We start from the raw sequence: 27,741 nt of genomic DNA on the forward strand, positions 1-27,741 counted from the left end.
TAAAAACGTCTGACAAAAAAGCCCATATGATCCCTGAGCTCCAATCACCAATTCCTTCTGCAAAAGCAGCCTCTGCATTTTTGTCTGTCTGAATGCTACAGCAGCACGGGGGGGAAAAAAGATTCAGGATAAGGCAAAAAAAAAAAAAAAAAACTGGAGAAATGTGACAATCCAACGGTCATTTTCATGGCGAGGGGGAAACTGGTGCGAAAGGAGTTATTCTGGGACTCCTTTGAGCCTCGAAACGCTGGATCAAAATGGTAGGCTACAGAGCAGAGCTGCATTTTTGTTTATTTTTTTCCCTCTCCCTCTCTCTCTGTCCCTTCTTGATCTCTTGCAAATTTGAGCTACTTAGCAGGCCGATCAAACTTGCCACACTTGCGCGTCGTCGCGATCCCCTACAGCTGGCTGTCACACGCGTGTTTCGTGCTTTGTATCGTTTGCGGTGAAGTTTGTAACTTGCCGACATGGCACAAGTTGAGGGGGCTGGTGGTGGCGGTGTGGGGGGTGGATCGAAGCAGACCCCCTCTGAAAGAATGCGATGGCTACAATAGCCACATTGATGCGGAGAAGGAGTTAAATTCCTTCATATCGGACGCTTCTGCAAAGCACTCAGGTCGTGACTGGTGCGAGTGAAAGTGCCACCTTTCCCTTCCTTCTCCAAGCGAGCCAGACAGCCGGTGCAGGACAAGTTAGCGAGGCTTTCATGAGAGATGCCGCTCTTCTCGTCTCCATAACTTTATTTTGATTGCGGCTGACACTCAAGTAGAGGTGAAAAGAGGTGGAGATGGAAAACATCACCAGTGAGATCTGATAGAAGAAGCTGCCTGGTTATAAATAAATAAATAACGCAAACAAAGTCCAGCTGAAGCAGAAAATGTGCAATATTTTATTGGCTTGTGACGAGTTTTCTAGGCTGCTGCATGAGGTCAGTCGCTTTAGGGAGACGACTGATTCGTATTTGTACTGACTAATGCTCTCCTCGTCCTCTTGTCAGCGTGGATAAGTTGTGTTTTCCTCCACGCGTTAGCAGATCGGAGGGTGATTGTGACGGAGAGGCTGAGTTGTGGGAATAGAGGCCGACAGTACAGAGGCAGACAGTCCGCTCTGTCTCCAGGGTCATTTTAGGATGCCTCATTAGGAAAGCATGTGGAGCTTGATGCAGCGGTGGAGTAATCCCAGTACGCGTTCACATCTGGAGGCTTGGGTTAATATCTGGGTCAGGTCAGCGGGGTTAGCCCTGGTGCTCGCTGGGTGGCTTCTGGTGGGAGCAAAGAGGGTGAGGGAGGTCTGATTGATGTTGTATTTATGTTCTACTTATTTATTTTATTTTTTTCTCGTTTTTTTTCTTTGCAAGTGCAGAAGAATAAACTGAGGTCAAGTGCACAGTGTGCATGGCGAATGCAATGCACCAGAGATCAGACAGAGTGAATCTTTTAATTGTTTTGGTGATTATTTCATAAATTAGATTGTTGATATATCCAAGGTGGGTTAATCTGGGCTTATGTTGATTTTAATCAATACCGAATGGCTGGATTACACAAAGGGTTTAGCAGCAAAGACAACAGGTGCCCACGGTATCATGGGGCCCATGCACCAGATCCTCACTATGCAAGTGTCTCTTAACATTATTATAAAGTCGTTCAGATGACCAGAAATAGAAAAATAACTCAGTGGAAGGGGCAAAAAGTGAAAACGACAATAACAAAAGCTACACCTATGGGACAAAATGTGTAAGGTGACACACGACAGATGGAAACAATCAACAGGGACTTTCAAAATTAGTACAGAGACACAGTAATAAATAAAAAGATTGAAAGTGGCCACAAAGATTAGTTGAAAGGGGAAAAAAAGAGACAGAAATCAACCACAGAGGGACATAAAACATCCTAAAAAAAAGATGCAAAATACAAATATGAATGGGCGCAAGAGGTGCAAAGCTACCGCAAAGTGATCTTTAACCTGTTGAGGTGCAGTGGTTAGTGCTGTCACCTCACAGCAAGAGGCTTCTGGGTACTATCCTGCTCGTTTGGCTTGGCTGCGATGCTTCTGAGTGCAGCTTGCGTGCTCTCCTTGTGCCTGCGCTGAGTTTAGTTTGGTTCTGCTTCTTTTTCTCCCACAGTTCAAAGGTGTGCATGTCAGACTAGCTGCTGATTGTTAATTTGCGTGTCCAGCGTGCACTCTTGCTCTCTTCCCATCTCAGCCTAGTTAGACTTCAGCTCCACCCCGACAGGTTTACTGTTGAAAATGAATGGTTGGAGTCTTTTTTTTTTCCCCATATACTTTGCACTGAAGAGGGCGTTTGCATGGAGATCCTCCTATTCAAATGAAAAGACTTTATTTGGCTTTTTTGTCTTCATTTATTGTGAAAATGTAAATCTGCCTTAGTTTCGCACACACTAAAGACACTTATACTGTACGTTTCTGGCCCCGTGATACAGTTTGGCCTCAGTCAGCATTGTGAGGTCCTAAGCAGCTCCTTCTCTATCCTCCCAGGGTGCTGTGAGTTTTTACGTAACTGCCTATTCAGGGCATTCTTGCCCACCCTTGACTTTGAGGCTTCACTGTCTCTGGGTGCTGAGTGAGAGAGCTGTCTTTAGTCTTTGTGACAAGTGCAGTCATTCCCCGAGACCCAGCAACAAACTCCCGCAGACTTCTCCGCTCTCTTGGAAACTCGGAGCATGCTGTAGGTGCTGCTAATTTATGCCCCTGAGATTAAGAACAGTGGACAAGGCTGTGCAGACAGCAAGGTCAAACTCACTGGGCTTATGTAAGGTTTCCTTTGTTCTCGTTGGTTCAAGTGGCACCAGCTTGCTTGAAGTACACTCAGGTTGTTGTTTTATTTTTTTACGTTTTCAAATAAAGACGTGGATTTATTCATTCTCAGCAGTGCCACCCAGTATTGTTGTCTTTGTATCCAAGGGGGGAAAGTTACTCTAATTTAACACTATGGCATTAAAAAAAAAGAAAAAGACATTGAACTCCATTATCAAAGAAGCCAGACAGCTTTTTATTTTCCTAATGCTCGATATGAGGATTTCTATTAGCCTTTCATTGTCAGGCATTTAAAGATATTAAGAGAGTTTAAAACGGAGCGGGCTTCTAAAGTGTTCTTATAGCTTTTAGCAAAATTCAGGTCAGCGAGAGAGACTTAGGAGAAGCTTTAGTGCAGATGAGTTTTTGTGCTGTTTTCAGACACTTGCCAAGCAGAGAAGAAGGGATCCTTGATCTAGCAGTCATAAAAATGTGTCATAGACATAGATTAATGTTTGGATTTTGAATGGGAATGACATCATTATCCGTTTTAGCTGCTTATCTGTATTAAGAGTAGTATAAATAATGAAAATAATGCACAGAACTGATTTGAAACGAAAAAGGTCAAGTTAAATTAAAAACCTTGTGCCGCCTTAATATAATATTTACTTATTCAGGATTAAGCCTTAAAGGAACAATTTGATGCATAAATGCATCTAGAAAAAGATAGAACTTGATTAAAGTATGAGCCATGAGATGGTGAGCTGAAGCTGGGCCAAAAGTATGAACTTTTACCGGCATCATCAGGGAATCGCACCATTGTTCTCACCGGTGGCCTCACAAATCCATGTTTGAGACCCTGAACTAACTTCATGCTAGATGTAGCTTTATATAAAAACAAGCGTATGTTTTCTTATCTCATAAAGCAAATGTGTACATTTGCAAAATGCGTTAACTGTACTGCTGCTGGTGTTCCTTTAAGATTGCATTCATTATTTCCCTGCTGTCCACTTATTGGTTGCAGCTATAGAAAGCTGATGCTCCTACTCTACCTTTTTCCCCCCCTCCTTCTCTGTCCTCTCTGACCTTCTCATCAAACACATCAACGCCCAATGCGAACACACACACACACACGCACACGCACGCACGCGCATTTTGCCACAGCAGAGAGATTCCTGTGATAAGGAGCTCTTTAGAGGCTTGTGTTTGCCTCCTCTCTTTTTGTGTCATGCTATGAAAGGGATAATGAAGATATCAGAGTCTCAGCCTGTGTAATAACCCTCGGGTATGTCTGCACCTGCTCTCTGCTGCACATCAGAGTTATCTGTTGTCTCTAATAGATCACTTCAAAGGTGCATCTTTCAGCCAGTGTATCATTCACATGGACAAATTTAAATGTAGTCTCTTCGGACCTGATTTTCTTTTTTTCTTTTTTAGAAATTAAAATATCTCTGCAGTTTTTTGGGGTTATTTGGTGCCACAGGTATTTGGCGTCACATCCCTGCGTGTATACACGCATGTGCACCCGTGTCGTGCACATGTTATGACTCCAGTGGGGCGGTGGTGTGCGAACCATTGTAACGTGTGTGCGAGGAGGAGATGCCAGCACCACAGGCCCCTCTCTTGGCCGGGGTTCCTGACTCAGCGCTTCCTCTCCCAGCTCATTGGCCCAGACACAAACTTCCTGGCAGAGCTTCAGTGCGGACACTCTAACCTCATCACCCCCCCCCCCCCCCCCCTTTCACCCAGCTCCTTTGATTATCCCAACCGCTCGTCATCTCAGTTCCAAGCCACCGGCGGTTGATGTCTTCTTTCAGCGTCGCTTCTGATTGGGCAATGCAAGCACTGTCTCCAGCCTCCCCCAAACCGATAAAACCCGTCATCGACCAGTTCTCAAAGGACTGGACGCTAAAAGGACTTTGCAAATCGTGCGGCCGAGGCAATCCCGCCCACGCTGTCAAATTTTAATGTACTGTACGTCGCCAAGATGCTGCTCATGCCGTGTTCTCATCCTTATTTTTGTTTGTGCTCCCCAATTTCATGCTCGGGTAAACGCATATCAGTTGTAGATTGGCTTGTCACCTGTGGTTGCATTAACATATAGATGGAAATGTATTTAAATCCAATCAAGGAAGCTAGTGGAGATCCACCAGGGCAAAGCTGGGGCAAGTCCAAACTGCTAGATTAGGATGAGGGAGGGAGGGTTGGGGGGGCAACAGTGTGAAGGGGAGATTGGATGTCTAGGATTAGAGCAGCGTTAATGCTGATAATATTGTCTTTATTAATTGCAGCCAGCAGTGAATGCTGTGGTTAAGAAAGTTAAATGTTTTAATAGGCTAAAGGGAATAAAATAATTAGCTAAAGTGGTGGAAAGAGAAACTGAATAACCAGCAGCAAACTGTAAAGTAATTTGGAATTTACCTCATCCTATATCTGGAATCGTCTCGCTGTACATTTTACCTGAAACCTCATTTAGCTTTCAGGTTGTTGATGAAAGTTGTATAGAGTTCATTTGACTTTTTCCTCTTTGGATTTGAGGCTTCGTGCCTGCAACTAACAGTGATTCTAATTACTGAGCTTTGCACTTGGACTTTTCCAACAGAAGATCTGCTGTTCCCGCATCAGTTTGACAGAAGACATTATCCTAAAGCCAGAAATGTAAAAATACAATCATTTGTGTCTTTAATGACAAGTAAGTGAACCACTGGATAATCCATCCATCCACTTTCTGTTGCTTATGCAGGGCCATGTCACGGGGGCAACAGCCTAAGCAGAGAAGCCCAGTCCTCTCCCTCCTCCAGCTCATCCGGGGAATACCAAAGCGTTCCTTGGCCTGCCGAAAAATTTAATCCCTCCGGCCTACCCCTGGGCGCCTTTCTCATACTAAAACATGCCCAGCACACCTCACCAAGAAGGCATCCTCGTCAGACCCACGGTTATTAAAGTGAACTAAAACTAAACGAAAAACTACAACTAGATGTGAAAAACCTAAAATAAACTAAAATTAAAACCAGGTTTTTGAATAAAAACTGAAATGATTTTGTGAACTTGTAAAACTATCTAAACTAATTATTTAAAATATAGAGAAAAATAGATTTAGTTTTGTTACAGCTTGCCTGTTGAGGCATTGATGAACATGTTTATTGAGACTGGAAGTCTCCAAGACTGTGATTCATCTGCTTTCAACAAGTTTTTCTTGTAATACCTGTGGCTGAGACACATGCAAAAACAATTAAAAGACTAAAACTAACGCTGAGACTAATAAAGACTAAACTAAAAACTAAACTGAATTACAACATGCACAGATGCAAGCAAATATTTAATAAAAGGTAAGCCGAGGAGCTGGCTGAGGAAGGCTGTTCCACAGGTTGGTCGCAACAACCTCAGGAGAACGATCATGTGGTTTTAAAATCAGAGCGAGGGGAAGTCAGGAGACCCTGGTTAGATCGGAGAGACTGTCTGTAATGATAAGGTCTTAAAGGCCTGTCTATGTAGAGCTTTATCTTTAGTAACAGGATTTTAAAGTGGATTTTGAATTTCACTGGAAGTCAGTGAAGGGATGCAGGAGTAGGTATAAGTTCCAGATGACTGAATGACAGAAAAGGTTTGTTTTTTTTGCAATATTTCTTAAGTGAAGGAAACAAAAGTGGGCGAGCCAACGGCGTAGGCCCTGCCGGTCCAATCCCCGGCTATTTAGTTTGACTCCTCCACCCATGGATGAATATTCTAATAACCTCAAATCACTGCAGGATCTGCTGATGAGACCTACCACACAGTTCAGGTGAATGTTGAGCCATTCATCTGCCTCAGCTCAGACGTGTTATTTGGATGTCTGGTGTGAATAACTCTCCTGGGGTCATTCCACAGTATCTCTATTAGGTTAAAGTCTTGGCTCTGACTGGGCCTCTCCAAAAGGTAGATTTTTAATTTGGTATATTAACTCGTGCGCCTCATCCATCTTCTGTTGAGCTTCAGTGGGCAGGCAGCCACCCTGATATTATTATGCAAGATACCTTGATAGACTTGGCAGCCCTGAAAACCTCTATGCTCCCTCCATCGTAGTTCACTCTGGGACTGTGTTCATGTTTGTAATTAAGCTGTATCCGGCGCTGGATGTTCTTCACGAACAGCTCGTTTCATTAGCCCTCAAAACATTTTCTCAGCAGAGTTTAGGAAAGAGCTGCAGCTTTCTCTGTGGTGTCCTGCCACGGACAGCGTGCCTGTTCGGTGATTTTCTCATGACATATTTACAAACAGTGTTAACTACCTCCAGTGGTTCATTTAAGTTGTTAGCTGCTTCTCTGGTCTTCTAATTCACCTCAATGAGCAATCTGCAGTATGTGTCAGTCATCTCAGCGGAGTGCCTGCTCTTAGGGAAGCTCACCCTAGAACTAAACTGAAAGGATTTCTAGACACTTTGGCTGTGGTTCTGTCAATAGTTAAACTGTTCATGTGTGACCTTTACCAGCTGTATGCAAATGAGGAGTTTTTGATTGGAGCTCTTCTCGTTCAACGTTCACAGATGCTTCTTATGAGAGCTTTACCTCACACCTCCGCTATCGTCTTGATTGTACTCCAGGTTGCTCACTCCTGACTCCAATTAGCTTGAGTTGATGTCGTTAACCTCAATGATCGCATGTTTTTCAAACCCGCGCTGTGTGTCTTTTTCGGTGTGGGCGAGAAAGTTGAAACATACTAGGGTTTGCTTTTGTTTTTTTTAAGTACTGTAACTTTATAAAAATCTGAACATGTTTTTAAAAAAGCCCCAAATTATATGTCACTGGTGTTGTTTACAACTGATGTACTCACCTTTTCTTGCCATTGCCTAGTGCGGTAACTAATGGCATCATCCAGAAGTCATAATATGCTGACTGAGGAAAGTGTTCCAGAAATTACATGCGTACTGAACAATTTTGCACCATGCAATTACCTTGAAACACCAACCATCAGTGCCAGTACAGCCTTGCATATCAAAGCAAGAAGCAACACTTCCAAAAAAATAAGCATGTCTTAATTTATGATCCTTATAAACCATAGAAAAAAATAAGCTTATACATAGGTTCAATAAGGAGATCTGTAATCACTCATCTTCCTGCTTTCCTGGGTTTTAAGCTTCTGTTCTTTACATCAATACCTCAATGCTGACATCATTACTCTTGTTATTACTCTGGAAATTTGGTTCTGCCATGATGGGTCATCAGAGTCTAATTACCAAATACACTGTTTAATTTCTCCATACCAACAAATCATATATAATCAGATATTCACTGGCAAGCAAGTCTTCTGTCCAGACCCTACACCCCTGCTGGACTATATATATAAAACTCTTGTGTTATTGCCCGTCTAGTCTGGACAGATGTGGGCAGATACTTTTGCACTTATTCTGTTTTAGCTGCACAGTGAGTCAGTAGCTCTCCATTGATAAATTCCGACATTATGGCCCTCATCTTCTATGTTGAAGCCTCTGGGCTTAACATTTCTTCTGGTGGACACCCTGCACTGTGAGTAATCTTACACATTTGGATGTCTTTGTAAGCTGTTGCTACATTTGGAGCTTTGGTCCTACCAGAAGAAACTTTGCAAGTTAAACATCATGCTCACCCTTCATTCACCCTTCACCCTTCATTCATAAATCTCCAAGAGTTGTCTTCAGCAGTGGAGCGCTACTCCAATGCTTTCTCTTGCTTTCTTTTCTACGAGTTAATGCTGATGTTTTTATCTTCCTGTCATGTTGGACTTGGGGCCAGCTCGATGCTACGTTGACTTTGCGCACCGTCTTGTGTTGCACAAAAGTATGGCTGGGCCCCATTTTAACTTCCACTGATATCTCAGTGCCCAGCTTGGTATCTTAGTGTTTTGGAGACAAAGTCATAGTGGTTTGTTCTTCTTCTTTTGAAAGCTTTACTTAAGTTAGAAAAGTTGTAGCTATTTTTAGTTTCCAGTAAGTTCTCTTAAGGCCCTTCCATAACCAGGTTTCATAAGCAGCCTGTGGTTCATAGTTGTAGTGTTACCATTAACTGTCAGAGTTTTCATTGGAGGACAATTATATTTGTATTTTTTAAGGATTGCCCTGCAGTTTGGTGGAATGGTTGGAATCGTTTTTGGCTTTGAGTTTGTAAAATCGCAATTTAACACCATCATCTTCTATTGTTCTTTAAATGTGGTTGGAAAATAGCTTATAGGTGGATTACTAACACTACCAGTCTTTCCTTAGATTTGACATTTTCTGTAGTTTCCATGCGCAGGTATCATAAAAAGCTTTAAAAAAAAGTTTGCATTGCATCTTAATTAGTATGTTGTCTAAAGATTATTTTTTGTTTTTGTTTTATATATTGTGTACCGAGAGTAGTTTTTAATATTCTGATATTTCTGACCACACAGCTGTTTGATTGTTTATGATGGCTGATTTTGACTTTTTCCCAATCTGCCTACACTCACAACTAGTTTTCTGCATTATATACATAATCCCTTAGTCTACTATCACAAGGTGTAACTGTCAGCCTTAATACCATTATTATCCGATAAACAGCGCCTGCCTGGAGAGTATTAAACTCCACTTTAATGTGGCTGTGCATGTGACCGTGCCGTATGTGTGACCTTAGCAATGAGCTACCCGCTGCTGTGGCTTCCCCTTTAGTCATTGAACACTGATTTTTATTTGCATTTTTTATCATAGTACTGTAACGATCACCACAGGGCTTGTTAAACGCAAGACCTTGTCACTTGTGCTATTATCAGTCTGGCTCATTTGTGCAAGAGCAACACGTCTGATGAAGGGATAGCGGGAGTCCGGTTATAGTCGAGCCTCACCTTTATTTCTGCAGTGTCGTCACCTATGCCAAATTTCTTTACTTCCTGTTTACTGAGGTAGGAGCAAATGCATGTTTACAATGAAGGAATGCATGCAGAGTTGCGGGCTCATGGTTGGATGTGCTCATGCATCCGCTACTGTATATTCTTCTGTCTCAAGGTCAGCGGCAGGTCGCTGTGCTGATTGGATTTAGAGAGCAGAGGAGGGAGTGCAGACTGCAGACAGACATGATATCTTCTACTCGACACAAGGATGAATTGCAAGACAGCAGGCCCACGGCACAGACATGTAAAAGGCCCAAACCACTCTCAAAGAGCCGTACACCAGAGAATAACATTCATTTTTGTGCGTCTTTGTGATTCATTGGTGGTTTGCAGCTATTTTGTTGGGTGATCATTTTAATCATTTGGCTTCCCATATGGTTATTTTGCATCAGTAGTTGTTCTGTGCCCCTTTGTTGTTATTTGAAGTGTATTTATTAACAAAAAGACACAGCTTTAAAGTTTTTGGCTTCAGATAAGGTCCACAACTTCAGGTCTTAGGGGGCCTAACGGTGGACTGCGCCTTGGGGTCTGAAAAAAAAAGCTAATACTAAAATGCCGTAAACCTGAATTCTTTCTCGTGGTCAGTAGGGGGCATTCTCTGTTGAAGCTTGTTTTCTGCCACTGAGACAAAATAAGGAAAGCGCAATCAATAACTCGAAGTTTCAAGTTGGGTATCTCAAACTTTTGAGTTAATAAGCTCTGCCAATCAGAGCTTCCTGATTGGCAGAGCTTATTATCCTTGCTAACAAGTAAAGCTTCCAGGAAAGCTTCCAGCCAACTAGGATTTCCTTGTTGGCTGGAAGCAGAAGGCGCAGATGCAGGCACACTCAAAATCAGGTAGTGGCAGCACCAGTGAGCTACCAGTGTAGTGCAAACATGAACAAATTGGCGCCAGATTCTCCAGCTTTGAATGCCTTCTAGCAAAGGATAACTTCACAAAAGATGTGAAATCATTGTGGTCATGTCGAACTATTGGACTGCTAAAGTCTTCTGCCTTCTGCTTCAGAGTAACAGCAAAATGTGTAACTTCACAGAGTTTCCTGATTGATAGAGTTAAAGGCGCTAACTTGATTGTAAAAATCTGATTACAAACATAAGCGTTGTATTGAAATCTCTGGGAAAATTACTCTCACCTAAGTTGGTACACATCCACATTAAAAAGTCTCCCAGTAAATTGGCTCACTTGCTTGTTTTAAGTCTTATTGATTACAATGCGATATTTTTTTTGTTAAATCGTGGTTCTTGGTGGCAGTCATAAGACAATAAAGCAGGGTTTGCTATAGGGTGGGGCAACTTATAAATAAAAAGCAACTGTACGAGCGAGCGGTTTCTCTCGGTTTTATCGACCCCACGCTTGTGCAGAAACAGGAACTCATAAATGAATGGGTGATACAGTGGCTACTTCCATCTTTTTTATACAGTTTGTGTTGGTAGACCTATTCAATAATCTATCCACAAGCTGACAGTTTTGCGGCAACTTTCTGTCCGTACTTTCCACGTATCACGAGCAGATTTCACCAGAGGATTAAGCCCTGCCAGGATATTCGCCCAGAGAGTCAGAATTCACCTCTCCTGATCAGCATCTCTGGGACTAAACCTGTTGTTTGGCGTCAGCAGCAGGGACCGGTCTGGTGAGCACACAGAGGACACAGTGTCAGTCATTACCCTGATGACTTTTTAATGGCTGTCTGATTGGACTCTGCCAGAAATGACATGCCCTTGTCCCGTTCTGTTTGGTTTTGTTTACTCGTGAGCTGATTATTTTCCCGCCACGTACAAGCGTCTGACGTTACTGGGAGACTGAACTTGCTGCTAAAAAGTGGGTGATCCGTCTGTGGGGACTTTATAATCAGGCCTGTCATGCTATGCTCCCAACTGACGATGACTCAGGGATAAGAGTGTAGGGGGTGGGCACTGCTCTCCTGCCATCTCCGTGCCAGTGAGTGAGATCTGCCCTGACACTGTGCCCACTCTCCTTCCTCTGGGTGTCAGTCACGTCGAGTCGTGCGCCGGACCCCTCAGCAGGAAGCCTGGCTGTGAAGAGGGCTGCTGAGTGTGCTTTTTAGTGCAGGTTGATGTGCTCTGCGGGTGGAAGTGGCATGTCAGACCCCACAGCCGTCTATCGTCCTAGTGGGCGACAAAGGAGCCGGGAATGAGCTCATGGGATTGCTGTCGTCATGCACGCGGATGGCTGGCAGATCTCCTGCATCCCTGATGCTCATGTACAAATGGAGAGACTTCACCGTGCATATGGAGAGTTTAGCATGCACTTATTTGTAGATCCCTTCAATGAGCTTTTTGTGAGATTTGTAGTGAAATCCTGCTGAGATTAGCAGAAACACTCTAAATCATTGTCATTGGCAGCAGCTTTGTGATCTGATGAATTATATCTCTGTTATTTGAATTAGGGCCACGTTAAAATGTCAAAAACATCAAAAACACAATCACATTTCACATTGTTTTTTTGATTTGTTTGTTTTTTGTTCTTTTAGGTCAAGATAAAATCCAAAACTGATATATTCAGGTGGCCAGGATCACATTTTGCGTATGGACGCTTGTGTTTTTGTAGCAGTAATTTCTGTTGTTCAACAGTTGTTTGTGGCCCGGCTCACACTTGATCTGTTTGTCTCAGTCACTGTTATTTGAAGTACATGAATCATGCAATACAGTGTCAAAGAGATGCCAGATAGCTTTGTCGAGGCGTTACTGCAGAGTGAGACAAAGTGAGAGTGCAGTTAACTTTGATTTTGGATTTTATTTCTACAAAGAAGGTATGTGCCGCAACCTGGAGCTCTCTATTTTGTGTGTGAGTCGGACTGGAAAAACGTCCTCTGGCACTTTCTCCAAGTCTGCAGATTAAAGTTATTTAGCATTTTAATATGAATATGATTTTAATGTTGTACTGGGACAAAAACCGCAAGTAATCATGTATTGTGTCAATTATGGTTCTTAAAAAGAGACAAATTGCACAAAAAATTGCGATCCAGCATCCAGCTGCACATGAGATGATGTAGTATCATCACATTTAAAATGCTGGAACATCAAGTTTTTCCCTTTTTTATGCTGTGAAAATTCTCAAACAGTCAGTTATTATTTCTTTGCTGTTGATCAATTTTCTGTTGATCTCTTTTCTTCCAATTCGTGTCTGAAACACTGACAAAAAGTAATGACCATCTACAAATAGATTGTCTAAGGCAACAGTAATATTCCCATTGAAAATAAATGCTCAATAATATCCTTTGCTAATACAGTCACCAGCCACTTCAGCTCCTTGTAAACACAAATATCTAATCTGCCAGGGACATGGCAGCATCCTTGTGTCTTTAGGCGTGCAGACATGGTCAGGACGACCTGCTGACGTTCAAACTGAGCATGAGAATCAGGAGGAAAGGTGATTAAAGTGACTCTGAATGTGACACAGCTGTTGTTGGTCTGAGTATTTCAGAAACTGCTAATTGGCTGGGATTTTCCCACACGGCCATCTCTATTGTTTGCAGAGAATTGCCTAAAAAAGACAAAATATCCAGTGAGGCACAGCTAACTGCTAATATCTAATCAGCCAATCACATGGCAGCAGCCCAGCATATTTAGGCATGCAGACATGGACAACATGAGCTTTAAACTAAGAAGTTTGGACAGAAAAATTCCAAAAATTAGGAAACATTCTGGGAGCGGCGGCTTTCTTGGAGAAAACGCCTTGTTGAGACAGAGGTCAGAGGAGACTCCTTCGAGCTGATAGGGAGGCAACAGTAACTCAAATAACCGCTTGTTACAAACAAGGTACACAGAAGAGCATCTCTGAACACACAACCTTGAAGCTGCAGCACACTGGAGCACTCCTGTCAGCTGAGAACGGGAAACTAGAATTTGCAAGGGTTTCACTAAAATTGGTGATTGATCGGCCCAAACCAGTACCAGTAAGGTGTACCTAATAAAGAGTCCAGAGACTACATGTATTGAATTGTATGTAATTTTGCAAAGCTAGCTTTACATGCTTATTACTAATGTGAGCCACAGCGCTCAGACATGGTTGTGATTTAACTGGTGAAACAGGTATTCAGTAAGATAGTACAATAACAGATACACAGTAGTGGTCATTTTTGCTCTAGCCAGACTAGTCCCTTTTGAAACGATGAAGAAGCTGATGTAAGAGGACACTGAGTTCAGTCGAAGCAGTCTGTGGGCAGACTGAGAGAAAGCTTTAACCCCCTGCAGTGTTTTCCCCCTGGGACTCCCTCCTGCCTGAATACAACCTGCCCTCCCTCGCACTATTGATGCATCCGTGACTCGGTGCTATGCTCTGACATTGGCCCCTGCTAATGGCTCACCGGTCAGCAAGCAAACAAGACAGCCAGGGTAGATGTTGTTTGCCTCTCTCCTCGTAATTCAAGGTGTGTGTGCAAAACACTGACTGAATTATGTAGATTTCTGGAGGAAAGCACACGTCTCTGCTTTGTTTTAACACAACCAAAAATGTTAAAAGGGGTGAACAACACTGAGTTTTACTGTGGATACGGATTAAGACATGCATGCGCTCCCCCTGCTAGTGGCCTCGCGATTGTTTTTAACAGATAAACATCATCTGCGTTGCCTGAATCGGACTGGGGAACCTTTAAAATGGCAGCTCTGCAGAGGTCACGGAGCAGTCGCAGCCTGTAGTCAGACCGCGCAGTGATCGAGACTTTATAGAGCAGTAAATCCACCCAGACTATCCGTGAAAAGGTGTGGGAGAGAAGGAGCATTCTCACCAGAGAAAGTCAGATTAGAAAGAAGGGTTTCATCCTCACGCTCAGCTCTGTCTGGCTCAGGTCCAGCTGCCGAGGCGCTGCCAAGAGCAGACCATTGGCTCTGACGTGGCTGAGCCGGGTGAGGATTCAACACTTCTGATTTTTTTTAATCACTTTGACTGACATATTAACTGTGGGCTTGACTTGCACCTTAGAGTTTGACTTCTGTATGAAGATAAATAATTAAAGCAACACTAATTTGACAACAATAATTGGTTTTTAAAACAATGCTCTCATGAAAGATGCAGGCACCTTTTGGTCCAACGTGACCCAGTTCCTATTCCATCACCTCTTTATCAAAATAAAATTAATAATAAAGACGTTTAAAACCACCAGTTTCTATTAAAGTATTGCTACTGGCAGTTTGACACATGCACACATACTTGGGTGAATTATGTTTTCTTTAATACAACATCCCATTATGACCATTAAACAGTAGCTGGCTGTGGATTTGTATAATCTGTTGCCTTTCAGATTTTGACATTTACAGTCATTCTAAATCCTCCATCAGGTCAATTAGTGTAATCTTTAAATGGGAAGTACTGTGAAATAATAGGTGTACAATAACAGTACAGCTGTGGTTGAGTTAAATATCCCAAGTAAGTCTTCAGTGGATGGAGTGTTACCTTATTAACCTATGCCAACAACAAAAAACATGCTTTATTGCTTCTATGGGGCTAAAATGCATCAGCCCTGAGAGCAACCTTGCAAAAGACAGACCTGCTAAGCCATGGGTGGGATAATAATTTTTCCAAGGGGCCACATGAGAAACTAGGAATGTTGTGGAGGTGTGCATCAATGAGCTAAACTCATTATTAATACTATCTTTATAAGCTTATTGATGCGGCCCTCCACAACAGTGCCAGTTTCTCATGTGGCCCCCGGGGAACATGAAAAGTCCACCCCTGTGCAAAGACCTCTACAGTGCAAAAGGATCCTCTCAGATTGTTGTGTTTGGCAGAAGATGAAATAAGCTGCGTGTAAAGGGTGCGCAGAGCTTTGATTGAAGCCGGTTTAAATGACGCCTCGTGTTGGGCGCGTCAGTAAATCCCCCTGGCGGTGTGTTTTTCGCAGGTCAGGCCACATATGAATAATGTATTGGGAGACATCTGACTGAGAGGCTGGTTAAAGGTGGCTCTCTCTCTAATGACAGCAAACAAGCTCTCTCGCTGACATTTCCAAGGAAAGGAGTGAGACGGAGAGAAAAGGGGGGTGAGCGAGGGAGCTAATGGCAGACAGGGATCAGGGGAGTCAGATGAGTCTTTCAATTCAAAGCACTCAGTGAATTTGTTTGGATACAGTGTGTTGAAATGTGACAGATAACTTTGTCTTTGACACACGGTGTGACATCCACGGCAGCCGTGTCGTAACTACAGCTATTGGCAGATAGATTAAATAATTTAAAAGCATCTGTCAAGATGAAAATAATGGATTTGTTCGCTGATTTAAACCTCTCTGTCATCTAGGAACTTTTAATAAAACATGTAGACATCCACCTGCAGAATGATGAAGTTATGCACAACCAGTTACTACAGATGAAAGACTTTATCACTAGTAGCTAGCTAGGTAAATTATACCAACTCCTTGAGTTGGCTAGGATCTCTTTTTGACTTTCTAGTGTTTTGTTTTGGGATTAACGGTTATGAAAGCGGTGAAACAAATCTCCATGGTGCTTTGTTACCTCCCACCTGGGCTGACCTGCTGCCATAATTACTGCTGTTAAGGTTTCCTTTTATTACTAATAGAAGTATGATAGGAAGTTAAGGAGGTGTTGTAAACGTAGAGCGGCTCAGTGCTTAAAGAAAACAGAGATGGTGAATCAACATTTGGTCAGACCGCCTTTATTCTTCAACACAGCCTGAACTCTGTTAGGGAATCTTTGTTGTCATTTCTTTAAGGAGTTCCAGGAATGAACTCAGATTTTTACTGACAGCTTTCTAAGCTCTTCTTCTTCTGTTGGCTGCCTTTTCTCCTGATTCCTGTCAAAATGATCCTACACTGCTTCAATAATGTTGAGATCAGAGCTCTGGGGAGGTCAATCCATGCCTGATCATGTTGCATTGTGTGTTTTTTATTGCACTGGCAGTACAATCAAACCTTAAATGTACATTTGGAGGCTACTTAAAGATGGACCACAGACCTTAAAAGAGTAGCTTGGTCTTCTGCTATACTGACGGCCACATTTTTAGCCAGATGAGTGTAAGTATAAATAAAATCCACACATTAGTCCATAATATCTCATTCAACATTTTAAAGCAAGTTCACATCCTAGGTAACAAACCTAAGCGGTCGTACGCTCACTTTTTGTGAGTCAATGTGGAAAATGGTATGTTCTGCCTTATAATTCAAAATATAGTTATAGAGAATAAACGCAATCTTTAAATTAAAAGATGCTGTTGGTTCTTTTATTTTCAGTCGTGGATGTATTTGAATGTATTGGTGCTCCTCTTCTAGAATTTAATCTTTGACCACATTGTAATGTTTGAATCCCAGAAGAAGAAGCCGATCGTTATCACCATAGGAACATAACTTCCAGTCTGCAACTTATACTTGATCTGATTAAGGCTGCTGCGTTTTGCCCTTGGGCGATGTCTGTAGCCTTGCATGGAGAGAGATAACCCGATCTCCTCTCCTCTAGCTCAGAGTCCAATTTAGCAGCTCAAAACTATGAATAAATCTAACACTCCATAATTGAATTCTTCAAACAGAGCAGATTTTCAAGGTTAGGCCCCAATGCAAATCCATTTTTCAGGCTGCACAATGAAAAGTCATTTTCAATGATCTTAGGAATAAAATATGTCGTGAAGCAAGGAAAACAAAGTACTTTTACAATAAAGGAGACGCACAAACATTGTAGGAGACATGAAGTGTGATTCATGCCCATTAAAAGTCTGTCTGTTACTTAAATACCATAGTTGTTATTGTCTGACAATGAAATGCATTATGAATAAAATGTATTTCCTTCTTTTCTTTGTTACATGTTTCGCTCTGCACATGCAGCTGAAAATACTCAAAAATGAAAGGTGTAGAAGTGTAATTGGGGCTTGCTGCTGTATCGTCTCTGGCAGTGTGTTAACCAAAACAAGGCTTGTATCAATACTTATCCTATTCTACCTTCAAAAGGTGCCCTGAATTATAATTTCCATTAATTGTTTGGAGGGTTAGTTAGTATTTATTCAGCATGGTTTCCCTAATTATTTCTCCGGACGTGTTTTGTCGTGTGCATAATTCGTCATTCCTCTGGGACAGTGTTGTGAGTGGGTGTGCTGAGAGAGCCGGCTAATAGGGGGGAAATGGCATTGAATACCAATGCACAGAGCAGTCAGTCCTTGCAGAAGAGGCCAGACACTCTGTTTGTGTTTGTTGTGTTCGGCTGTGTGTGCGCGCGCATTTCTGCTGTCTTTGCATGGATGCACATCACATATCCGTGTGTGTTAGAGTGTGTGCGCGGTGTTTGCTGTTCTGTCCCCACTCACATCCCGTCTGGATCGAAACCCTGCCCTTCCTGTGCTAAAATAAACCCACCTTGGGAAGTTGAGGACCTTGCACAGAGCGCTGAGTGTTACACCTTTTGATTTTTCACTGACTTGTGTCTTGCTTCTTAGATGTGGCGGGTGAATTTGTGCCATACGTCACAGTAAAAACATAAAAGTTTATTTCAGCATAATTGTAGCTCTTGTTACATTTCTTCTTATTTTGAGAGAGATCATTTGGCCAAAAACGTCCATTTATTATGGTTTATCTACATTTAAAACATCTACCAGTACCAAATACAAGAGCATTTATCTGCTCAGATCATTTGCCCTCTGTGTTTGTATATGTTTTTACAACTCAATAAGAAAATACACCCAATGAACTGATGAAGTGACCTATAGCTACATTTCAAAAACTGTCTCAACCTTGAGTTTTAAACGATCCCATTAATGATTGACTTTGAGTTCTGCGGGTGAGGAGATGCTCGTATTGATCCTCTAAAAGGAGAAACCGTCTTTCAAAGGAGGTTTTATGAAAACACAAATCCCTATTGAGCCAGCCTAAGTTACAGAGGCCTCACGGGGTTTCTCCACACCACTGAGCAATCCAGCAGCCTTTCTAAAGTTACCTTAGTGAACACAACTCAGCATATTTGCATAAGGAAACCTGGGCACTTAAAGGACTTGTCCTTCTTGGCTTAAATCCACAATTGTATGTTAACTGAGCAGACTCACTCAGATTAAGGTAATGTATTATGATGAAAAGCTCCAGAACAGTAACTGAAGGGGACACTGTCGTGGTAGTTTTGATGGTGAAGTTTAAAGAGCTTCTTTACTATAATATTTATTGGCTTTTGAATGATTATGACACATTTTTCTGTCTCACTTCTTCCTTTCACTTTCTCTTACAGCTCATAGTGGAGAAAACAACAGACTTCCCCTCTGCTGAGTTCTCTCTAGTGGAGGATGTGGCTCTGCACTTTACCTGTTTGATGGACAGGCTGAATGAGCAGCGCCTCTTCCAGCCTGACCTGTGTGACGTTGACATTGTTCTTGTGCGTCAGCACAGCACCTTTCCGGCCCACAAGGGTGTGCTGGCAGCTTACAGCCCTTTCTTCCACTCGCTTTTTGCCCAAAGCAAACAGCTGCGGCGGGTGGACCTGTCGCTGGATGCCCTGACCTCTCAGGGCCTTCAGCAAATCCTCAACTTCATTTACACCTCCAAACTGCTGGTGAGCAGCCGCACTGTTCGCGACGTGCTCAACGCCGCTACCCTGCTTCAGATGAGCGACATCGCAGCCTCCTGTCACGACCTTATCAGCAGCCACTCGCTGAGAACCACCTGCACAGATATGGCCAATCAAGAAGGGCATGCCAGCAGTGAGCCGGCTTCTGTAGCGATGCCCCCTAGCCAGATGTACCGTGAGATCAAACAGGAGTCAGAGCTCGGCAGGGTGTACACGAGAGAAGGAAACAGCCCTTTTTCTGTCAGAGTAGAAGAGACAGGCAAGACGGCTTCTCAGGCAAAGCAGTACTACCAGAAGGAAGAAGGCTCGGGAAGCGGGGCCAGCACAGGTGTGGCTAGTTTGTGTAAAGTGGAAGGAAATGGAGAGGAGTCAAAGACAGCAGATGGCCACGCCTCCTTCAACAGAGATCAGATCATCGTCGAAGTCAACCTTAATAACCAGACTCTTAACGTCTCAAAGGGATCAGAGGGCAAATCGGCCACTTCTACAGAGACTTCCACCATGTTTGGCCGCTGCCGTAACAACCAGCAAGATTCAGAGGGCGATGAGGATAATGAAGTGGAGAACGATGATACAGATGGAGAAGAGGATGTGGAAGATTTGAAGAGGGGTGACATATTGGGGCAAAGTAGTGAAGAGGAAGATGAGGAGGAGGATGAAGAAGAAGAGGAAAACACCCTCAACATTCCAGGCTTGGAGCAGCCAGCTATGATGGATCGACCTCGTCGGGGCACCAGAGCCTTGGCTATGGCTGGTACCACTGCCTCTCTGCGGCAGACGCTTGCAGAGGCCACGCTGGCCAACCAGCGGCAGGGTGGGAAGAGGGCGTTGGACCTGGAGGGCCTGGGCCAAAAAGTGAGGCTGGAGGAGAAGCAACATTACCCATGTAAAAAGTGTCCTCGCATCTTCAACAATCGCTGGTATCTAGAAAAACACATGAACGTCACTCACAACCGCATGCAAATCTGCAATAACTGTGGAAAACGCTTCCTGCTAGAGAGCGAGCTGCTGCTGCATCAACAGACTGACTGTGAGAAAAGCATCCAGGTACGATTAAACCATAATCATTGTATAACTTATATGCTTGGGGACTATGTCTTTCAGCTAACATAATATAGATCTATGAGAATTGTTTTGGGCAGTCCAGATGTCCGATCCCGGACAAGCCCCCATTATTATGCTAGGTCTAGCTCAAATACATTAAAGTTAATTGAAAAGATAAGTCAATAGGATGAATGTGGCGTGAATAAGGCACGGCGGGACCACGGAGCAACGTTCAGAGCCATCTTTATTTAATTCACGTCACACCACAACACACCCAAACCCCTGAGTCCCCGTGTTTTTAACTAGGCGGGCGTGATTAAGGATGCCATGCAGGTGCGTCCGCCCTCCCTGCACGGCACCGCAGGCCACGCCCCACTACATACCCCCATCGCCCGATTGAGGCCGGGGAGCCATCCGGTCGAACCTACTCCCCCACCGGGAGAGGGAATCAGCCCGGACAGCTGGCGCCCCCAGGCCCCGGCCAAGCGACGGGGAGGTGCGAGTTCAGGTGGCCGCCCGCGAATCCAGCGGCGCAGGCCAAGCTGGTTAGGAGGTCGGACGCGTGGCAGGTGCACCCTGCGTGGCCGGCACAGTAGTGAGCCCCAGCTCACAGGTGGCTGGGCAGAGGTGTGGCGTGTACTGGCCTCTGGTGGTGGTGGTGGTGAGGCCGGTCTGGCGAGCACGGCGATCTCAAGCGTGGCGCACGCCTCGGTCGCCCGTTCCACTTGAGCAGGCTCCCTTGGCACGGGGACCTCCAGCTCCTTGCGCGGCCCCTCCGTCACCGCCGTCGCTCCCCGCCGGAGCAGCCCATCGCGCGACTCCTCCATCACTGCTACTCCCCCCGCCGCCACTCCCGGCTCGAGCAGCCCCTCGCACAGCTCCGCTGCTGCTGCTGCTGCTGCTGCTGCTCCTGCTTCCGGCTCGAGCAGCCCCTCGCGCAGCTCCTCCTCCCCCAGCCGGCGCAGACCCTTGTGCGCCTCGTCTGCCGTCTCCGGTTGGAGCAGCTCATCCACCGCTCCCGGCAGGAGCAGCCCTTCACCCGGCTGTTCCCCCTTCTCCGGCAGGCGCAGATCCCCGCGCGCCTCGTCTGCCACTTCCGGCTGCTGAGGTGCCTCACGCGGCTCCTCCACCGCTTCACTGTCCTCGGGACACACCTGTGGGGGTGGCGCCCAGGCCCAGAGCAGCGCCGCCAGCTCCCCAATCCTTTCCTGGTGGCGCTCGGACTGGTCCTGCAGCTCTTCCTGCTGGCGACGCACCTCCGCCGCCTGCTTCCGCTGGGTGGCCGCTATTTCGGCCACCATCTCGGCCAGCTCTTCCCTTCCCTGGCTCTGGTCAGTACCCACCATGCCGCCTCCTGGGTTTCGGCACCAATGCAAACATACACGGCAGACCCAGTGGCATTTTGATGCTTTTTATTAAAGCTTTGACGGTTGCTGTCCACAATACTCACAGAGATGCAGCTCTCCCGCTGCCCGCTCAACACTATCACAACAACCCAACCACAGGACCCAGTACAATATTTAATTCGGCGGGGCGTGATTGCGGACACCGTGCAGGTGCGTCCGCCTCCTCTGCACGGCACCGCAGGCCACGCCCCGCCACATACCCCCATCGCCCGACTGAGGCCGGGGAACCATCCGGCCAAACGTACTCCCCCCACTGCGAGCGGGAGAGGGGATCACCCCGGACCGTCGGCGCCCCCGGGCCCTGGCCAAGCGACGGGGAGTTGTGAGTTCAGGTGGCCGCCCACGAACCCAGCAGCGTCGGCGAAGCTGGTCCGGAGGTCGGCCGCGTGGCAGGTGGACGCGGCGCGGTCGGTACGGTCGTGCGTCCCAGCTCGCAGGCGGCTGGGCAGATGTCCGGCAGGCACCAGCCTCTGGTGGAGGTGAGGCCGCTCTGCTCACCCCGCTAACCTCTGGCTTCGGTGGCGCGGACTCCCTTAGCACGGGCACCACCGACTTATCCCGCGGCTTCTCCGCCCCTCCCGGTGGGAGCAGCTCACGCTGCACCTCTGCCGCTGCCGGCTGGAGCGGCTCCCCTCGCTGCGCCTCCGGCGCTGCCTCTACCGGCTGGAGCAGCTCCTCGGGCGCCGCCTCCGCTGCTGTCTCTCCCGGCTGGAGCGGCTCCTCGGGCGCCGCCATCGCCGCTGTCTCTCCCGGCTCGAGCAGCCCCTCGCGCAGCTCCTCCTCTGCCGCTGCTGCTGCTCCTGCTGCTGCTGCTCCTGCTGCTGCTGCTCCTGCTGCTGCTTCCGGCTCGAGCAGCCCCTCGCGCAGCTCCTCCGCCTCCAGCAGGCACAGCCCCTTTTGCCCCTCGTCCACCTCTGGGTGGAGCGGCTCCTCTTCCTCCGGCAGGTGTAGACCCTCGCCCGCCTCGTCCTCCGCCTCCGATTGGAACAGCTCCTCCACCGCTCCCGGCAGGAGCAGCCCTTTACCCGGCTGTTCCTCCTCTTCCGGCAGGCTCGGACCCCCGCGTGACTCGTCCACCACCTCCGGCTGCTGAGGTGCCTCACGCGGCTCCTCCACCGCTTCACTGTCCTTGGGACACACCTGTGGGGGTGGCACCCAGGCCCAGAGCAGCGCCGCCAGCTCCCCAATCCTTTCCTGGTGGCGCTCGGACTGGTCCTGCAGCTCTTCCTGCTGGCGACGCACCTCCGCCGCCTGCTTCCGCTGGGTGGCCGCTATTTCGGCCACCATCTCGGCCAGCTCTTCCCTTCCCTGGCTCTGGTCAGTACCCACCATGCCGCCTCCTGGGTTTCGGCACCAATGCAAACATACACGGCAGACCCAGTGGCATTTTGATGCTTTTTATTAAAGCTTTGACGGTTGCTGTCCACAATACTCACAGAGCTGCAGCTCTCCCGCTGCCCGCTCAACACTATCACAACAACCCAACCACAGGACCCAGTACAATATTTAATTCGGCGGGGCGTGATTGCGGACGCCGTGCAGGTGCGTCCGCCTCCTCTGCATGGCACCGCAGGCCACGCCCCGCCACGATGAAAAAGTGGTACAAGTGACCTCAAAGGTGCTGCAGAGTGGACTGAGAAAAAGGCAGGGAAGGACACATAAACAAGGAAGGAACCCATATAAGCTCAGCCAACAAGCTAGCAAAGGTGCTTGCCCATCAGATTGGAGCTTGGAAAACTAAACACGTAAATAAAGCAGGATGTAACACCAATAACTAACCTTAAAACTTGTTACTTCCTGGCAGTGCTAGCTACAGTTGTCAAGTTATATGTTTTGCAAACACTACATGGGTAAAAAAACAAAACCCTAAAAAACACTATTTTTGATAAATTAAGGTTTAGCTAAAGGTGTGAAGCCAAACCTATGTGTTGTTTGAATCAGTTAAACTAAACAGGAATTTTGTTTGTGGTTATTATACCTGATTTTTGTCAGTCTTTTTTGTAAGACAGCCCTCACTACACACCAGAACTGTTCCTTTAAGTCCTAGCAGTGCTACCTGTTCTGACATCAGTTTTATTTTAGGAAGTTGTTTTATAGAAAATAAAATAAAATGTTTTTTTAATGCATAATTGTTATTTTGTTTCTAATTAATATATGCATAATTGCAATCACTAAAACCAGTTGGAGTCAGTAACTCAGTCAAATGGCAGTCAGTAATAATCAGTTCTGATATGTCTCACTACCTCCACTATTACCCCTCGGCACCGAGCAGCTGGACTCCTGCTGTGGTTTTGAAGATCATTTGCTTCTTTAATCTAGTGACTCTAATTGCTTTTTTGCTACAGTGCATGCTCAAGTGTCTGTATAAACACACACACACCTGGATTGTATTTGTAAAGACTGTTCCAGATCACAATCTGTTTAATATCTCATCCCCAGTAATCATTCCATGCTCGCTCTCTTGTTTCTTCAAGTGTGTGACCTGTGGCAAAGCCTTCAAGAAGCTGTGGTCGTTGCACGAGCACAACAAGATCGTCCATGGCTACGCCGAGAAGAAGTTCTCCTGCGAGATCTGTGAGAAGAAGTTTTACACGATGGCCCATGTCAGGAAGCACATGGTCGGTGAGTGACAGTAAAATCAACTATCCTGGTTGATCACTTTGTTCCCGTGTGTTTCTTTAGGCTTCCTTTTTCCACATCCTACTGATTGTTTGGCAGGATTTGTTTTGGGTGTTGCTTTCCTTTTCCATTTTCTGGAGAGATAAGCATCTTACTTCCCAGATGGGCTTACCTCACTCTATGCTACTGCAATTTAAGGAGTTCCTATTATCGAAGGACTATTAATAATATGGTCCTAATTAGCCACTTTCTAGTATGGGAGAGATTGGATAGTCATATTCAGACTTAAGATGGAAGAAAAAGATGAAATGGACCCTTTGCCCTCAGCATTTATTTAGTGAAAAATAACCTCAGTGTTGTTCCTTAAATGCTTAGTTTAATTTCAGTCATGAGTGGCTCAGTATTGAATCACACAAACTAAGCATGCTCTGTGTTTGTGCCTTTGTGTAGCCCATACGAAGGACATGCCATTCACCTGTGAAACGTGTGGGAAATCATTCAAGCGCAGCATGTCCCTGAAGGTTCACTCTCTACAGCACTCAGGAGAGAAACCCTTCAAGTGTGAGGTTTGAGCTCCTTTTATACACTGCAGCTCTCCACTTTACTTGAGTGATGAGGTAGATTTAAAGATATTTAAAATTATTGGCGCTGGGAGTGTCATTTAAATCTGAGAAATTCACAGGTTGAGATCAAGTAAACCAGAGTCAGATGTCCAGATGTGCCGGTCTCGATTAAAAAACACTGATCGTTTTAAAAAAAACCCACATAGATCTAGTCAAAGCCTCTCTTAAGAAATGAGAAGTATAGATGAAATTATTTCAGTGAAAGAATGTCTGTTCAAGTTCAATTTGGGAGTTTTTTTTTTTAAACAAGACTGTGACAAAAGACCACCAGCAGGTAGTTATTCAATACTGAAGCGTTTCGCTGGGTGCTTATAGTGACATCATAAATTAGTTTAGGTTGGCTGAGCATAAAGACAGAAAATGGGGAAAATGCTACTCGATTAGATCAGTCCTTGATGATAGAGGTCCCAGCTGGCTGCTGATTATGTCTAAGGTTCACCATACAGGCATGAGAGTGGTATTAAAATCTACTTGTTTAACCCTTTGCAAGAAAGCCTATTTTTAAAAAATATCCACTTTTTTTATGAATGAAAACTGAGCGCCATGTCTAATAGGTTCACAGGAAGGTAAAAAAAAGGGCAGTTTTGATTTAGTAGTACATTTTACAGCCTTGCTCAAGTCAGTCCCAGTGTGCTTTGTTGAAAACACCATACACGACTTCTGCTTTTTCTCCACAATGACTGAAGTACAACCTGTCGAGTCCATCTTTGACAACCAGCTGTAAAACGACTTTGCGTAAAACTGTTTCCTGTGCGCCTTTTCAGAACTGCAGCGAGCGCTTCCAGTACAAATACCAGCTCCGCTCCCATATGAGCATCCACATCGGACACAAGCAGTTCATGTGCCAGTGGTGCGGAAAGGACTTCAACATGAAACAGTACTTCGATGAACACATGAAAACACACACTGGTGAGTCCCTTTCTTTTGGTTGTGTTCATGTTGCTTCAGGGCAGAGCAACATTTATTTTAAAGGAGCATTTAAAAAAGAAAATATTGCAGATCTGCAAACACTGACACCTTTGTGTCTTTGCAAAGCTTATTTGCACACCCAGCAGATGTGAAGCACTATTATCGTTCATGTTGGAGTTTTTGTGGCCTCCGTGTATTCTTTTGATTTAACTCAGCTTTGCTCTTTAACAAAACTGCTGAGAGAAACACGTGACTCTTTAGCTGCTTGATTGTTTTTATCTTTTATCCGTTTGTTGCCGTGCAGGTAACACCAATTGGACTGTTAGAGTTCTTTTACTGGAAACAGCTGCCTGCCACAGCTGGAAGAGATTCTGGTGGAGAGCATTCAGAGTGAATTAAAACAGTCAAGTCACAGGCCACAAATCAAAACTCTGTTCTGAAAGATACTGAAAAGGTCAGAGGAGAACTGCAGAGTTACTGCAACCAGCCGCCCTCCACGTCAGAATCATTTGATGTATGGCGAATATAAAAACACTGATTCTGTGGCATTAAACTTAACGATGCATGTTGAAAACGTATCGAGCAGGCGTCTTTTGTGTCTCCCGTTTTGCAGGAGAAAAGCCGTACATCTGTGAAATCTGTGGGAAGAGCTTCACGAGCCGGCCCAACATGAAGCGCCACCGCCGCACCCACACCGGAGAAAAGCCATACCCGTGTGAGGTGTGCGGCCAGCGTTTCCGCTTCTCAAACATGCTCAAGGCCCACAGGGAGAAGTGCTTCCGCGTCACCAACCCCATGGTTCCCGACGGCAATGGTGACCCCCTGGGCCTCGACCGGCCCTTGGCGCCACCCGCTGCGGACTCTTCCGGTCAGGCCCAGCTGGGCACGGCACTCCCTGCCACGTCCGTGACTACACCCGCTGCTGCCTCTAGCCCCCACCCCCTCCACAGCACCCAGCTGTCCCTCCCCCTGCTGCACTCCATGGGGGGGCTGCCTCCTACCCCGCATTTACCCCCGCCGCCTCCACTGTTTTCTGCTGGTAGGATGAACTCCAACAACTAACAAATCTCTGTAGCATTGAAAGCACTTTGTTACTTTTTGTTTTATTGTTTTTCTTTGAGCTTTTAAGAGGACTCCTGCAGAGGGAGAGTGATGCGCCTCAGTGACATTTACACAGAGGAGAAGAACAGAAAAAAATGCTACATGGAGGCCTCGTCAAAAAAAGGAAAAAAAAGGAGAAAAAAAAGAACAAAGAACACACACACATAGTAATAAATAATAATTTTTTACTCTGTTGAATACAATAGATAACCTCAGAGTCCAGTAGGACGTTTCACCGTTACTTTTCGACTCATAAATTTCACAGATGTGTCCTGCTTTCATTTGGGATTTTTTTTCTGACAACTCGCCTCTCTCCTGAGCCTTGCACAATGTATTGATTGTAGCATCTTTTACGAAATGGTAGGAAGCGCTTCCTAAATCTCCACTCATACTGGGATCATGAGTAGAGGGAGAACCACGTGGTAACGAGAAGAAATGATTTATTTTTTGTTCTCGGCCAAGATGTAGCGAGCGGTTCTGGTCAGACCCAGCAATAACCAAATGCTGATTTGTCTTTGAGCGTATACATGTATATGGCGTTGCCAATAACCAAATCCTGTTAGCTCACCTGCTATAGTTAAGTAATGTAATTCAGCATTTATAATCGATCCTGCACCTTACATTTAACTCCAGTGATATTTAAAGTGTACTCCTAACCGTCTTCGTTTTTATTATTGTGAATAGTGTGTAATTCGTGGCACGTTACGTCATTTCTTTTCATTTTTTTCTAAGGACTTAAGGAGAAGTCGGCCGTGCAATGCAGCGTGTGGCGTTCGTGATGGTGTGTGTGCGTGTTTGAGATGTGAGGCAGAGACTTGAGATAACAATCGTCAGATCAACATTTAGCTAATCAACATGCGAGCTTTCCCGAGTCAGGAGATGGAGTAATTTGTCGACTCTAATCTTTTTTTTGTTTTTTGCTT

At 45.3% G+C, this 27,741-nt stretch overlaps 1 protein-coding gene across 1 annotated transcript; it reads left to right on the plus strand.

Moving 5' to 3' along the window:
- On the plus strand, positions 1-26,948 carry zbtb47b (zinc finger and BTB domain containing 47b). Its single transcript, XM_026179617.1, has 6 exons — positions 1-260; positions 18,781-20,163; positions 24,041-24,188; positions 24,636-24,751; positions 25,573-25,717; positions 26,331-26,948. Exons 1-6 carry the CDS (start codon positions 258-260, stop codon positions 26,777-26,779), a joined length of 2,244 nt encoding a protein of 747 aa, XP_026035402.1. The 5' UTR covers positions 1-257; the 3' UTR covers positions 26,780-26,948.
- The last annotated feature ends 793 nt before the right edge of the window (positions 26,949-27,741 follow it).

Source organism: Astatotilapia calliptera, chromosome 9, assembly GCF_900246225.1.
Source record: "Astatotilapia calliptera chromosome 9, fAstCal1.2, whole genome shotgun sequence".
NCBI lineage: Eukaryota > Metazoa > Chordata > Actinopteri > Cichliformes > Cichlidae > Astatotilapia > Astatotilapia calliptera.

Coding starts and splice junctions, on each gene's coding strand:
- zbtb47b (XM_026179617.1), top strand. Junction 24,189..24,635: donor TGTCAGGAAGCACATGGTCG/GTGAGTGACAGT, acceptor GCCTTTGTGTAG/CCCATACGAAGGACATGCCA. Junction 24,752..25,572: donor AGAAACCCTTCAAGTGTGAG/GTTTGAGCTCCT, acceptor GCGCCTTTTCAG/AACTGCAGCGAGCGCTTCCA.